General features: G+C 33.3%; 1 protein-coding gene across 4 annotated transcripts in view; it reads right to left on the bottom strand.

Annotated features, from left to right (window-relative positions):
• Nucleotides 1-2,297: 2,297 nt before the first annotated feature.
• The window catches only part of raw (NDT-like domain-containg protein raw), a 136,076-nt gene continuing 124,588 nt past the window's right edge, over nt 2,298-13,785 (bottom strand). For all 4 annotated transcript variants that reach the window (XM_071591312.1, XM_071591305.1, XM_071591326.1 and 1 more), the window contains 5 exons: nt 13,347-13,652; nt 11,105-11,297; nt 10,776-10,923; nt 7,058-7,141; nt 2,298-4,646 (listed from right to left, as the gene is read on the bottom strand). In XM_071591312.1, the coding sequence (XP_071447413.1) occupies nt 4,500-4,646; nt 7,058-7,141; nt 10,776-10,923; nt 11,105-11,297; nt 13,347-13,652 (878 nt within the window). In that variant the 3' untranslated portion in view covers nt 2,298-4,499. The remainder of the gene's footprint in view (nt 4,647-7,057; nt 7,142-10,775; nt 10,924-11,104; nt 11,298-13,346; nt 13,653-13,785) is intronic.

Here is a 13,785-nt window from a genome sequence, read left to right as displayed (position 1 = left end):
ATACAACAATTTTGGTTTAGACTGTGATTGAGTTTTCTAAACTCGTCTGCAAGAGGCAACTATGAAGTATCCATTGCTTCCGCAACATTTTCTATTATTTGGAATCCTATTTTTTATGGTAGGTTTTGGATAAACACAAACTTAACAACCAAACACACTGCACCTACCATTCCTTACTCTCTCCCAATATAACATAATCCCACACTAGAATACAACCCTATTCAATTCTGCATATATTCTACATCCTTTCATTCCATCAATAATGCTTATTCATTTCCTCTCTCTTCCTTGTTTACGTTGTAGTCTCCCAACTGTCACAGTCTTCAACATTCTATCGCATATCAAAATGCTCTTCAGTCACCTTTTCTGCCTCTGTTGGATTACTCCCAAAAATCCTCTATTCTACCCTACCATACCTAATATTTCATGGTTTGTATCACTTATAACCTCTGAACTCAAATTGATAATTCCAGAAGTGAACATTTGTCCTCTCCATCCTATTACTAATGATCCTGAGCAGCACTTCAGCTGCTGGTGAAATGGTACTTATTTTTCTGTAATATTCGCATCATTTATAAACTTGAAAATTGAAAATATACTCTTGAGGAGTTCCCTTTAAAGTAGAGATTTTCTTATGTTTGCATTCTAACACACAAAGATAATGCACTTCACTCTGACACATTAACCAAAGTCAAATCTGATCAGATTTTGATTGAAATTTTCCTCTGAATGATAGCATTTCAATCTATTATCACTTAAATTGTCCTAAGGATTTATTTTTAATTTAATAAGTTCTTTTCAGTCTCCAAAACTTAATCATCCAAGTTCATCCAATACACCATCAGGTTTTAGCATATTCTTCAAGTGACATTCATTAGCAAGATAGGCACTACAACATTAGATTAGTGGCTAGTATTTGAAAAAAAAAATTTCATCAGTATCATTTGATGCTTTTCAGATCTTAGCTATTAATCATACCTATGTTACTAAACAGAAAATGTGAACAACTAAATTACTATAGGTAAGTACTATTACTATGGTTAATTATACATACAGGCACTATTTTTCAACATTGAAGTTGATGGGAAGAAGGGAAAACTATCACTTTCCTGGATACATTTTGAAAACATGAGTTTTCATAGTTTATATGATAAATTTAACCAAATATAAAATTTTGTAAATTTGTGCATTCATTTTAACCCATTTTCTCTTGTCAATTTAAATATATTTTTGACAACAAGGGTGCATTTCAGCTCTCAATTACAACAGTTTGAGGTGGTTTGTTACAATGTCTTTCTTTGGAGCTACTAATCATTTTCCAGATTATCTCTCTGGACTTTTTCCTTAATTTTAGGAATCTGGTGTGAAATCACCCTCTAAAACACACCCGGGTGTGTTACTTCCAGGGTTTCTTGTGGACAAATCTGATTTATTTTTTTGTGGATCACGTAGTTTGGAAGATAATTAATTAACAGCTCACCCTGTGCTTAGCATCAACAATTTATGAATTCAGACATCAGGGTAGTGGAGCCGGTTCTATCCTCATACTACCAATGGCTGCCCAAAAATACAGGGCATCTGAAATATTCTACAGTTATGGTGAACCTGAGAGTATCCAAGGTCACTGGCAATTGAACTTGGTCCCTCATTCAGTAGGTAACTGAACACAATAATAAATAGGCTCCCATGTCCCTCCAATAATCTATGGTAAATAATTACTTTCATTAATGTAACTTCTCAACAATTCCTTCTGAAATAATGCTACATGCTCAGAGGTGACTCCTTTTTCCTGATCAGTTAACTGGTAGAACATCATTTATTGAAAGCTTTGGTTGTGTACGTGGCAGTAAAATTATTGTCAATTCCCTAAAATTAATTGAACTTAATTTAGAAAGCTACATGCACTAGATATGGATTAGATCTCCTTTCTAGTGCATAATCATTTACAAATAATTTCAATTGGCAATTTTAAATTGCAATGGTTACATTAATTTTAATTCCATGTATCTAATTTTAACTCAACATAAGTTTTTCAGCACCTCTTGCTAATGAAATATGCCTCAATAAACAATTTATTTATTAATGTGATATTGTTTAATTTTACTAAGCGTGGATACAAGCATTGTAGAGCTATTTCTTCCATTTTATGTAGGGCATGTTGTTATGATAAAATAATATCTTAAAATATAGACTTAGGCATAAAAATTTTCCATGCATTGTAAAAAAATGAAAATAGAATGCAAGTAAAATTATTATCCAATGAAGATAGAAGGATTTCCATCGAGAAAAAAGAACCATTTCAATGTAACTTATATTTTTTTAATGACAGAATGATGAAATAATCTGTTAAATGAAAACATATAAGGATTTATGAAACAAGTAGTCAGTCTATGAGCAACAACAATCCAGCATTTAAAAGGCTGGTCTGGTGCATTTTCTTTCTTCAACATTTTTCTTCACATGGTATAATATTGACGTTTTACTGATGTTGAACAAATAGTTACACTAGTAAATGTTATAACAGATAGTTCAATTAGTGTATAAATTATTGAGACAATTCAGTTTGCCTGTTCACATGTGAATAATGATCAAAATATTACTACAAAACATGATTAGCTTAAAATATAAGAGAGGTATAGCATTATAGTCATAACAACTCTGGAAAATATATTCATAATTTCATCATTTAAAATATGGATAAAATAATTATTTAAAACAAACAGCTGCCCAAATTTTTAGAAAAATAAAGATGCAATTAGCATTTGATTTCCACAACATTGATTCGTTGAAATCACTTTTACAATAATATTGACATTTACTCAAAATAAGAATAGTAGTGATGTTAGAAAATAATATTTGTGGTAGTTAAATAATATTTATAAAAATCAATAATGATTAATCCAAATGGAAAATAAAAATGGTAATTAACCAGACTAGTTAAAGTTTAACAACTAAAATAACATTTTCAAACAGTTATAATCTCCTAGGGATGGGTGTTAGTAAAGGGAATGAATTAGTGATCTTAAATGTGAAAAAACAGTGATGTATTATGAATATGGGTATAAATATCTGCAGGATCTTATCCATAGCACATAAAAAACTTATTCTCAACATAAAATATCTTCATCCAAGGAACCACGTATGTTAATATTCAATAATAACAAAATATGAGATATTATTGAGTTTTCTTCTTTGTACCCTTTTGTGAATACTATATAAAGACACTTTTAAACAGATGAAACTTCCAGTCTGGATTTTACTCCACTGTGAACTTTTTTTGGGTAAAAAAAATAACATTCATTCAGCACACTCACAAATAGCTTAGTTTCCAATAAAGCTGGTTCCTTCACATTCAACACAATTCTGTCTACATGAGACAAGTTCTTCAGCAAAGGTGCTGCCCATGGAGTCACATTATGTCTTTCTATTATACAGTATTAGTTGCCAAAGTTAAAACCAGATAATTACTTCCACTCAGTAAAAACAACTATTAAATGAGGTGAGGTTTTTCTTTAAAGTTGGCTGCCCTTCACTATGCAGTAAAAGCTGCTGAAATCACTATGCTACTCTAAAATGCTTTACTAATGACCTGAGCTGCATATTACGAAGTCAAATATATTCAAATACTTTGAGATGACAAAATTTCAAAACAAGATCATTAATTAACACACTTTACAAGATTTAGTTTAATTAATCACAATAAAAAACAAATTAGAGACTTAGCACCTCACTAAATTAAAATCAGTCTCTGTAGCTACTTATAAAGTCTTAGCAATGTTAGGTCACTAATTTATGGGATGAATGACAGTGCCCAATCAATTAGATTTTAAAACTCTTCAACTCAAAAATTTAACTTGCACCTTATTAATTAATAATTCAGTTGTTCTTGAGAAGATATTTCCCCAAATCATTTAAATGAAAGGATGTTCACAAGTTAATTTACAAATTAGGTCAAAATCTATAATAATTTTATCTTGTCTAACAGTTTGACAAAACAGGCACTGTTAACCACTTTGATGATACAGTTTAATGTGCTGGACCATATAGAAGAGATGTAAATGAAACAGTTAATTAAGTTAACTGACTGAATGAACTAAAGCACCTTTCTTTTGAGGATTGCAATAAGCACCTTAGGGAGAAATATTATTTCCTCATTTCATTCTCGCATAGCTTTAATTAATTAGCTGATGTTCTGCTACCACCTGATATTTTAGAATTTTCATAGTTAATGTGCTCAAGTGACACCATAAATGTATATAAATATTTAAAAAACTACTGCTCAAATATCAAATTGTTATTCATGTATACATAAATATTCACCCTGTATTTGGTTACGGTGCCAGCAATAAGATTTTATACACCTACAAGGGTTGGACGCCATGTTTATTTGACAAAGCTACCTGAAACCATTAATCAACAGGTTGAAACTTCAGAAATGGTCACTTTAGGACCAATAACAGCCTCAAAATTGGATGGGTTACTGATGAAGCACAAGACTGCTACCGCAGCTGTAGAGCCTGACACTTAGATGCAGCACACTCCACGGCTTCAGAGATTTCTGCAAAAACAGGAATGCCTTCTCTTGAAGCCAGGTCCAGTAGGTACATACGTGCACGATTGTAGTCCTTGATTGCCTGCGCTGACAACTAAAAATATACGTTAGGCTTTAGTGAAACATAATTGAAAACCATTTCCATTTTTATAATTATTATATAAAAAAAACCATAAACACAGCAATCAATCCTAAGGTCGGTTTGGTAGGTGATGATAGAGTTCACCCAATAGTCCAACGGCATGTGAAATTCACACATCAGAGTACGGGGGCCAGTTCCTTTCCCTGGGCTAGATATAGTTTCCCAGGGAGATCTGGTAACTGAAAAATCACACAGCTTGAGTGAAACTGAGGCTGCCGACTGAATTACAATGTGCTATCAGGGAGTCAGAATGCTTACATGTAAACATTATTTCATACAATAATAAGAATTGGGTGATGAAAATTCATCAAATATGTTGGTAGAAACCAGGACGCTTATACCTTTTTGGGATTCATAGGTCAAAATCAAAATTATTATAAAAAGACTTGTTGGACGTGGGCACAATGTACATGTACTTTGAGGACATGCATATTAGAATGTACATGCGTATGAATGCGCCAACTCGGTGTCACTCAGTCCATAGCTCCAGCACTCACACGATTAGGCATACTGAGTTTATGTGGCCATTGATTAAAACATAACAGCAAAACAACATAAAAAATATGGAGAAGTTCGATCATATTTTTATCATAAAAATAATGAAAATGATGAGAAATTTTTAAGTTATTAAATACTAGTGTGGTATTAAATGAAATTTCTTCAAGTTTTGAATTAATTGTAAACATTTTACACATGCTGAACTTACTGACCACAACTGTAACATTCTATATTTAATATGTAGATATGCATATCTTTCGGTGATCATTTTACAAAATGTTTAGAGTATGCATTATACATGGAATCTAAACAGGTCACTGCTTTCTTCAAAGGGTAATGTTGTTTTGATTCACAATAGGATAATGGGGGATACTCATTTGGTAATAGGGGATATTTTATATACATCATAATTCCATTAGTTCCTCGTATTAATGAACCTAGCTTGAAAATGTTTGCAAAAATAAAAGTAAGGATTCTATGATTTAGAGAACTGAACCTTTATACTTTCAACCTATTGAGGTAGAAATATCACCAATTATTTTTTAAAACAGCAAGTGACAAGGTTCAAAAAATGCTACAAGTTGTCGAGTAGGAAATAGTTGAAATATGTAGCCCTACAATGAAATTCTAAGTCATGACATGGTACTATGACTCAAAAACAAAAAAGCTACAGAATACTAAATATGTTGTGCACTAACTTCCTTCCTGAAGATTTCTGGCAACTCAACTACTTTCATCATGAGAGCTATGGCAAGGATCTACAGAGTTGAAAAAGGTAAGATTTGGGAATTTAGTATGGACTTTCTGCAGAACCAAGTTTTTAGTTTTCATAGCCATTTTCACTATTGTTCTACAGCTTGTAAATGTTTTGACAAATTTTCTCAATATGTCCTCAAAAATATTTTGAATCCAATCAGGAGTTCTGAAGTTTCCACTTGGTCATCGTGTTAGTCAGCACCAATATTTCAATGGTTAAGTATGGAATTTCCTTAAGATTGAAGCACCTGAAATCTTTCAATCAAACTGTTTTATGTACTCCACAGTTTGCCCTCCTTCATCAAGGCTCATCTTATCTTCCCCATTACTTTCATTGTCAAACACTATATGACTCTCTTAGTTGACTGAAAATATGACCACAACAAATCCTGGTTCATTGGGAAAAAGTTACTCACTGAGAGAATCATTTAAGTGAAGTCTAGCAATAGTTTATGCAGTGGCCCTAATACTTATATAGCCGAGATTAGGTCATTGAGGTCTAGGCAGATTTTCCATCCCAGAAGAGGAGTTTGCATTTCAAAAGACAAAGTTCCATACTGCCAAATAGATATTAAATCTTAAATGATACATAACAGATTACATGGGGATCAAGGTACATGCTGCCAAGTAAACCACAAATCCTAATTTGACTTGGTAGGATAATGCAGGTGATCATTGATAACATGCGCATATCTTGATCAGAGCTAAAAAGATATTGCTTTTTATCACTGCTTACACTAGATTAAAAAAATAAACACAGTTATCAATCCAAAGGTTGGCTTGATAGTTGATGCTAGAGTTCCCCCTAAGCTAAGCCCAACTACCTGTGAAATTCACGCATTAGGGTAGAGGGGACAGATTCTTTCCCTGTGCTGCCTATGGTTTCCCAGGAAGTCCTGGTACCAGAAAAAATACACAGCTTGGGTGAAGCTGAGAGTGCCCAGAGGCATGCCAGGGAATTGAACCTGGGCCTTCCAGCCAATAGTCCAATGCTCTACCCCATCCCAAACAAAAATATACCAGATAAAAAGGGTAAATTTTTATGTTTAACTGATTATGTATGTAATCATTAGAAATATGTATAAAATGTAATAACTTATAATTCCTACCCTTTCATCTCCAATGACACAGTCTTCTGTCAGCCTCTGAACACAGAGCACCACTTCACACTCAAGGCCTACATAATGTGCTGCCTGTGGAAAAATTAAAGAGACTGTTGGGGATTAAATGCAACAACAAATATTTAGATCAAAGGATTCCTAAATAAAGGGTTTCTTTTAATTTGTTGTAGATATATTAAACCAAAGAATTGTATGCCAAGTTTACCTATGGGCTATGAGTGTGTGAGCAAAGAAACCCATTCTAAGCACAATACTCCAATTTAATTCAATTTTTAATAATGGGTTTTCAAATAACCATCTTGATCATCCATGAAATCAATTGCTGGCCCCAGTGGCAGTGGAATAACGTCCTTGTCTGCCAACCCAAAGGTCATGGGTTTGATTTCCACTAGAGTGGGTTTTCCTCCACCTAGGGCTCAGGTGTTTGTAATTATGTTCATTGTTAATAGTCCAATGTAAAGGCCAACAAGAGCTGTTTTTGGTCTAATACTAAATAAATAAATGTAAGCATAAAAAATAATACAAGCACCCATACATATTAGTACATAAACAACTCATATAGTAGCGAGAACATAAACAAAATGTTAATAATGTGTTAGCAGCATTTATTTTAAATATTTCAGACATATTTTGATACCAAAAGTAAATAATATGCAAATACTAACCGAGCTAAATAATATTTATTGATTTTAATATTTGAGAAATATTCATAAATTTGTTTTTCTACAAAATTCCTAAACTTGCAGAGACAATAATATATTATAAGGGCATTCCGGTGAATAAATAAAAGTATTACTATGCTGCAATCATTTTGTTTAATCATGTGAAAATAAAATCATCATGATTATTTTTCATTTAACTGTTGTTATATTAAAAACTGCTGAGTAAAGAGAGTACAAAAACAAAACCAGTGAGTAAAGTGAGAAAAAGCGAGTACTCTTTTGCTGGAATCTCCATTGAAACCACATCTCTCTATTTGTATTTCAATAGGTACTTCAATCATCGTCAGTCATCTCCGTAACCATCATAAGATGCACTGTTTGCTTTAATCACCGATGATGATTAAAGAAGCTATTGAAATACAAATGGAGAGTCATAATTTCAATAAATATTCCAGCAATTCACTCAGAAATGCGTCGAAACCAGTGCTGAGGAAGGTAAAAGAAGGAAGGAAAGCAACACATTGCCATGGCAACCAATCGGGGGGCTCCAACATCTTTCCCTCCACCACAGACCAATCATGAGTCACCTGACCCATGGCCATATATATGATGGCCAAAATGCAGAGTTGGCCCTCATCTGCCCCGAGGACAATGCTAGAGTCGAGCTTTGAAACATCGGTCTACATGGAATCCCTAACCTGGTGGCAGACCCGAGAAAACTTCATTTAGTATATATGCTCGGAAATCACCAGATCTTACTTCACTAAAGCTGTAGCAACATTTCATTTCTTCTCTAAAAATTGTGATAAAGGTAGGCATGAATATGCTGTCTTTAGTCAATGAGCCCCATTTTCTAGCCTTTTCAATCAGCCAACTGTTGATTTTTCCCAAACTCTGATTATCTTAGGAAACCTTAAATGTTCACATTTACTCATAATATTTTTAAAATATTGGCAATGAACACGAAGGCAATTAAAAATATACACAATAATCTAGAGTTGCATACTGTTCTTTCAGGGTACTAAACTAAATCTGCCCAAGCAACATATAGACAGTTGTAAAACCCAAATATCTTCTTGAAAGTATGTATCCACTGATGCTCAAAGGGCCTGTACTTTAGATGAAGTCTCCTTCTATTCATAGAATATTCTGGTGGATTGGGTTGAGATAAGAGACACCCCGGCCAATATTTAATCAAAAATGTACTTTTTTAATACCCGCTGTTTCATTAATTATATCCATGGACTGTCTGGAAGTGTACACTTAGCAATCATCATGATTTTCTGAAGGAAGTCCAAATTTGGGCAAGATTCACGACAGAGAAGTTTAAGAAATCACCAATTGTTTTGATATCATCTAATATATTATTCTGTCATATTTATAGAATGTGTGGAGAAGAAAGGAAAAGGTAAAATGTACGGAAAGGAAAACAAACAAATGAATACTAGGCATGGTGGGAGAGGAGAGAGGATTGTTAAGAGAAATTCAAAGGAGGCAGGAAAGATGGATTTAAGCATTCTGATTGGTGATGGAATGCTGACGACTGCTATTGAGGGAAGAACATCAAACAAGCAAGGAATGGTGTATGAATAGGATAAGCGTGCCGGACAGAATGAAGGGAAGTCAAAAGTATGTGGAACTGAAGATCAATTTAATGTAAAGACAGAAGTGTAATGGGATATCAGGTTGTGTCTTGTTAGATAAAACTAAGAAATGCAGTAATGTTAAGCCTCTTTACATCCAAAGCCTACATTTAATGATACACTAAAAATAATAACTCATAAAATCTTTCCTAATTCGAGCATAAATTCTTAAAGAATGATGATCCGGAATAATGGGATGTAGGAGAACTCCAATTCATTGTACATTCTAGTTTTCATATCTTTTTCAACCAGAATCATACAACCTTCAAGCTTCATTTCAATCATCATCATCTTAGCGTTTTTCTGTGAGGATGTATTCTTTCATTCCATTTCCATAAAATTATTATTTTATCACTGTAACCCCAGATGAGTTAAAAAAAAGTGGTTCTGATTTAAGTGCATAGAAAAATTTTTGAGAAGAATAATTAAAAAATAATGAAGGGCCACAACTTAAACATCTTGGTGTCCAAGAAACAAGAACTAATCAAAGCTGAAGCACTCACTAAATTTAAACCTAGATAATTCAAATGATTCATCAACTTCAACTTATGAACAGTGGGACAAAGAGAACTTTTGGCTATAAATTTTCAAGATTTTGGCTTTTGGCCAAGCTAGAATAACTATAACACATGATCATACTAGAACACTGAAATGCATGAGTGATTCGACATCTAGTTTCTAATTTCAGCTAAGACACACTGAATCATGGTACAAGGTACATCATCGCACATAAATCATGAGATGAACTAAAAATTTAGCATGCACATCATAGTATTTATTTAGAATGATCTGTTCTGCCTAATGGAAGAAAAATGTTGAGATAGCACAATATACTCTTTCCAAGGAAATTTTTAACTGCAATTCCATTGCAGTTTTCATCAGAAGTCATACAAATTTGAACCCTGCAGATGGAATCCAAATGTGTGTCCTAAAATATTTGAGCGTGAATGAAGTGTATCTTAAGCTCAGACTTTCATGCTTGGAAAGCATTAGAAATCACTAGTGAGCAATACTTAAAAGAAAAAAAAGTTGCTGAAAACATAAGGTTGATGAGTAGGCATATTTTTCATATCATTAGATACCTTGTTAAAAATAATTTGACTTAAAGTGACCACCGAGAATGAATTATTATGACACTGACAAAGAACCTGAAGAAATGGAAGTTGTTTTAGTTAGTTAATTTGCCGGTGAGATATGATCAATTTCTATGCAAACATTTTCTACTTTACCATGATATTCAATAGCACCCCTGATTGAAAATAAAACCGCTGTACATTTTGTATTCTGAATGCATTAGTAACTGGAACAAAATAATAGTTAATACATGATGCAAGTCCAGTTAAGGAATTATGTACACCTAAACATGAACACACATATGGCAAAGAAATGAAAGAAACTTACCATTGTCATGGCAGCGACTGCTCTTGTGTTGCATGTAATAACAAATAACAAGCAGAGGCACTTTTCCATAGCAGCAGCTTCTAAAGGACTAAGCCGTTGCCCTGCCCATGTAACACTCCGAGGATCAAACCATGCCAACCCATGGTTCCTAACAAACATAAAAGACATTTGCATTATATAAAATTTGCAAAATTTGAAAAAACATACAAATTTACTGTAAAACTACATTAGTTACAGTAAATGCAATGACTGGAGACCAATTGCATTGGCTTTGAACACATTAAGACAGGTGTTGAATCTCTAGTGATATTAATAGTTCCAGTACTCACTTCAAAATGGGAATGGCAACATCCTCTCTCCACGTTGATTCTCCACAAGAACCTCCTAGATACACATCTATCTGTCTTGATATTTCTCCTTCATTCCTCGTTAATGCTGTTGACAGTGTCTGCCCATTCCCACCTAAACCTAAAATGTGATGTTGGGAATCTGCTGCTCTTTCCACAGAATTTGATAGTGTCTCTGGCAAGGGGTAACAAAAGAGAATACTGTTAACATATTTATTAGGTACTGATAAACAACCCACATAATTAGCAAGAAACATAATTGGACATTATTAGGGTTTCATAATGTAAATATCTATGAAAAATAGAATTAAATACCTATCATTTTCATGAAGGGATTAACCTGCTTCACTTTCTATATGTCTTCACCCTCCTTATTTCTTCCCACCCTTTCACATGTTTGTAACATTATAACATGTTTGAAATGTTCATCTTTGCAGCATAACCAAAATGGCAGGAATTATGGTATTAAATAGCAAAGGAAGGCAGATAAGTAACCTATACCTTCTGCTTGTGGATGGAATAAAAAATAGTGTTATTTTATGCTCCTAATGCACTTAACAGAAACATGCATTTGCTGAAATAATTATAATTTAGGAAATGCCTCAACAGCATGCTGTATGCAGGCTTATGCAGGATTGCAAGTCAATACAAAAGTGAATTGAGATTTGGACAAACTCCATGTTCTATTCTGCAGTACTCCAATAAAAGTAGAGGTCTGGAAGCACCCTATTTACTAGATCCATGCCAGTTCAATAACTAAAAACTGCTGAATACAACTTTAATATAAATGAATTTCAAGTATAAATACAGCCTTTGACTATAGTTCGAGGACTAGACTTAGGCATTTGAGTTCACAAGTTATTCCCTTTCAAATTTATCAAAAGTATGAATAAAATACATTAAAAAAATAAATTAATACAAAAATTATAATTTTTGCTCACATCATAAAAAATACCCATGCCTACGATACAAAACTAGATAGTCAAATTAGAAAAATCTACAAAAGAAATAATTCTTGTATGATGCACCAAAATTTATCCTTTTATTTTGAAACATCCACAAAACCAATTTTCCTTGATTAATATGGATACTTCATTTAAGAGTACTAGTCACCTCAATATTTCAAAAAAATAAAACCCTTTTTTAATTAACCATAAGACTCAAAAGGCCATTTATAAAGCATAAACTCTTTTACTGATGCACTGAGTATTCAACTGCTGACAGAAGAGCCTTAGTTCAAACCAGGTGAATGTGGAAACCATCAGCCTCACCCAAGTTATGTTAGAAAGCACAAATCTTTCTGGAAAACCAAAGGTAGCACAAGGAAAGGAACTGACACCCATACCCTAATATATGAATTACACATGCTTTAGGGTTTAGCATGAGGTGAGTGAGCCCTATTCCTATCAAACCAACCTTCTGGTTAATGAACTATGAAGAGTTCATCTGCATGAAATTTAAATAGCATTATATTATTTCATGTGAGATAACATTTTTGTGACCTTTTAAAAGTTATTAACATTTAATTAAATGCAATTAGCTTTAAACATTATGCAAACTTGCACTGAATCATTGAGGTTCAAACAGTAAAATGTACTCAGTCATGTGTACTCAACATGAAAACAGCCACAAAAAATATATACTTCATAGACATTTAAAGTAACAACTTAAATTATGAGTAAAACCTATTAAAATGTACGATCTACACAAAACACAGTGAAAGAGTGACCATTTTCGATTTGTTAAAATTTTTGTGGAAGAATGTATACACCAGTCAGTGGAGATAAAAAGTGAAATTATACTTTTGAATTAAAACTAATACTATTTTATTTTTCAGCACAGATGAACTTGTGAAAAAGGCACAAATGTCTAGTCTGTATTTCAAAGAAACTCAGCCAAGTTCCATCACTTCAATGCTAATTATGTCATTTAAATACAAATTATACATGAACGACAAGTGTACCTCAATGGTAAATAGTTTAAATGTTAATAGTACTGAAATTATTGAGCCATATGCCTGAAGTTTTATCTGTTTTATGCTCACATGCTATTTCATATCCACCCATGCATGTATATGCTCACACAGCTAATATTTTACTAGCGGATATCAGCATAAATAATCCCAAGACACATTCAAAGAGAATTCACAAATCCAATTAAGGTATTGCTCCATTGTATCTCACAAAAACCAATAATCTACAAGTATTCACTGTACAAATCACACCTTCTGAAAGTTCCTCAAACTCTTTGGACGGTTTCGTTTCTTCAGTTCTCATCTCTCTATCAATGTTTGCCTTGGTATCACCAGATTGAGTTTTACAATCCAAATGGCCTCTTGCCTTGAATTCTGCCACAATAGCACAAAACTGCTCAAAGTCTACTCGCAAGGCACTCTCATTCGTCAAATTTGCACACAACTGTCGTGGCACCCGTTGCTGCCTATGTTTTTGCTGCTTAGGTTCACCATCTACACAGTGATGATTATTCTCCATTGAGCCATCAATAGTTTCACTTTCTCTCCCAAGTATACCTGCAAATTTTATTCCAATTTGAACACCATTAATGTAAGAAACCACATTTACAAATATGCATAGTACAAAGGAAATACAAAAGCAAAATAAATCCCAAAGGCATAATAAAAGGAAAACATTTCCAACTGGAAA

Source organism: Hetaerina americana, unplaced genomic scaffold (assembly GCF_022747635.1).
Source record: "Hetaerina americana unplaced genomic scaffold, ioHetAmer1.1.p SCAF_1, whole genome shotgun sequence".
Lineage (NCBI taxonomy): Eukaryota > Metazoa > Arthropoda > Insecta > Odonata > Calopterygidae > Hetaerina > Hetaerina americana.
Note: the sequence above shows the minus strand (reverse complement) of the source record. Positions and strands in the feature narration are given on the sequence as shown.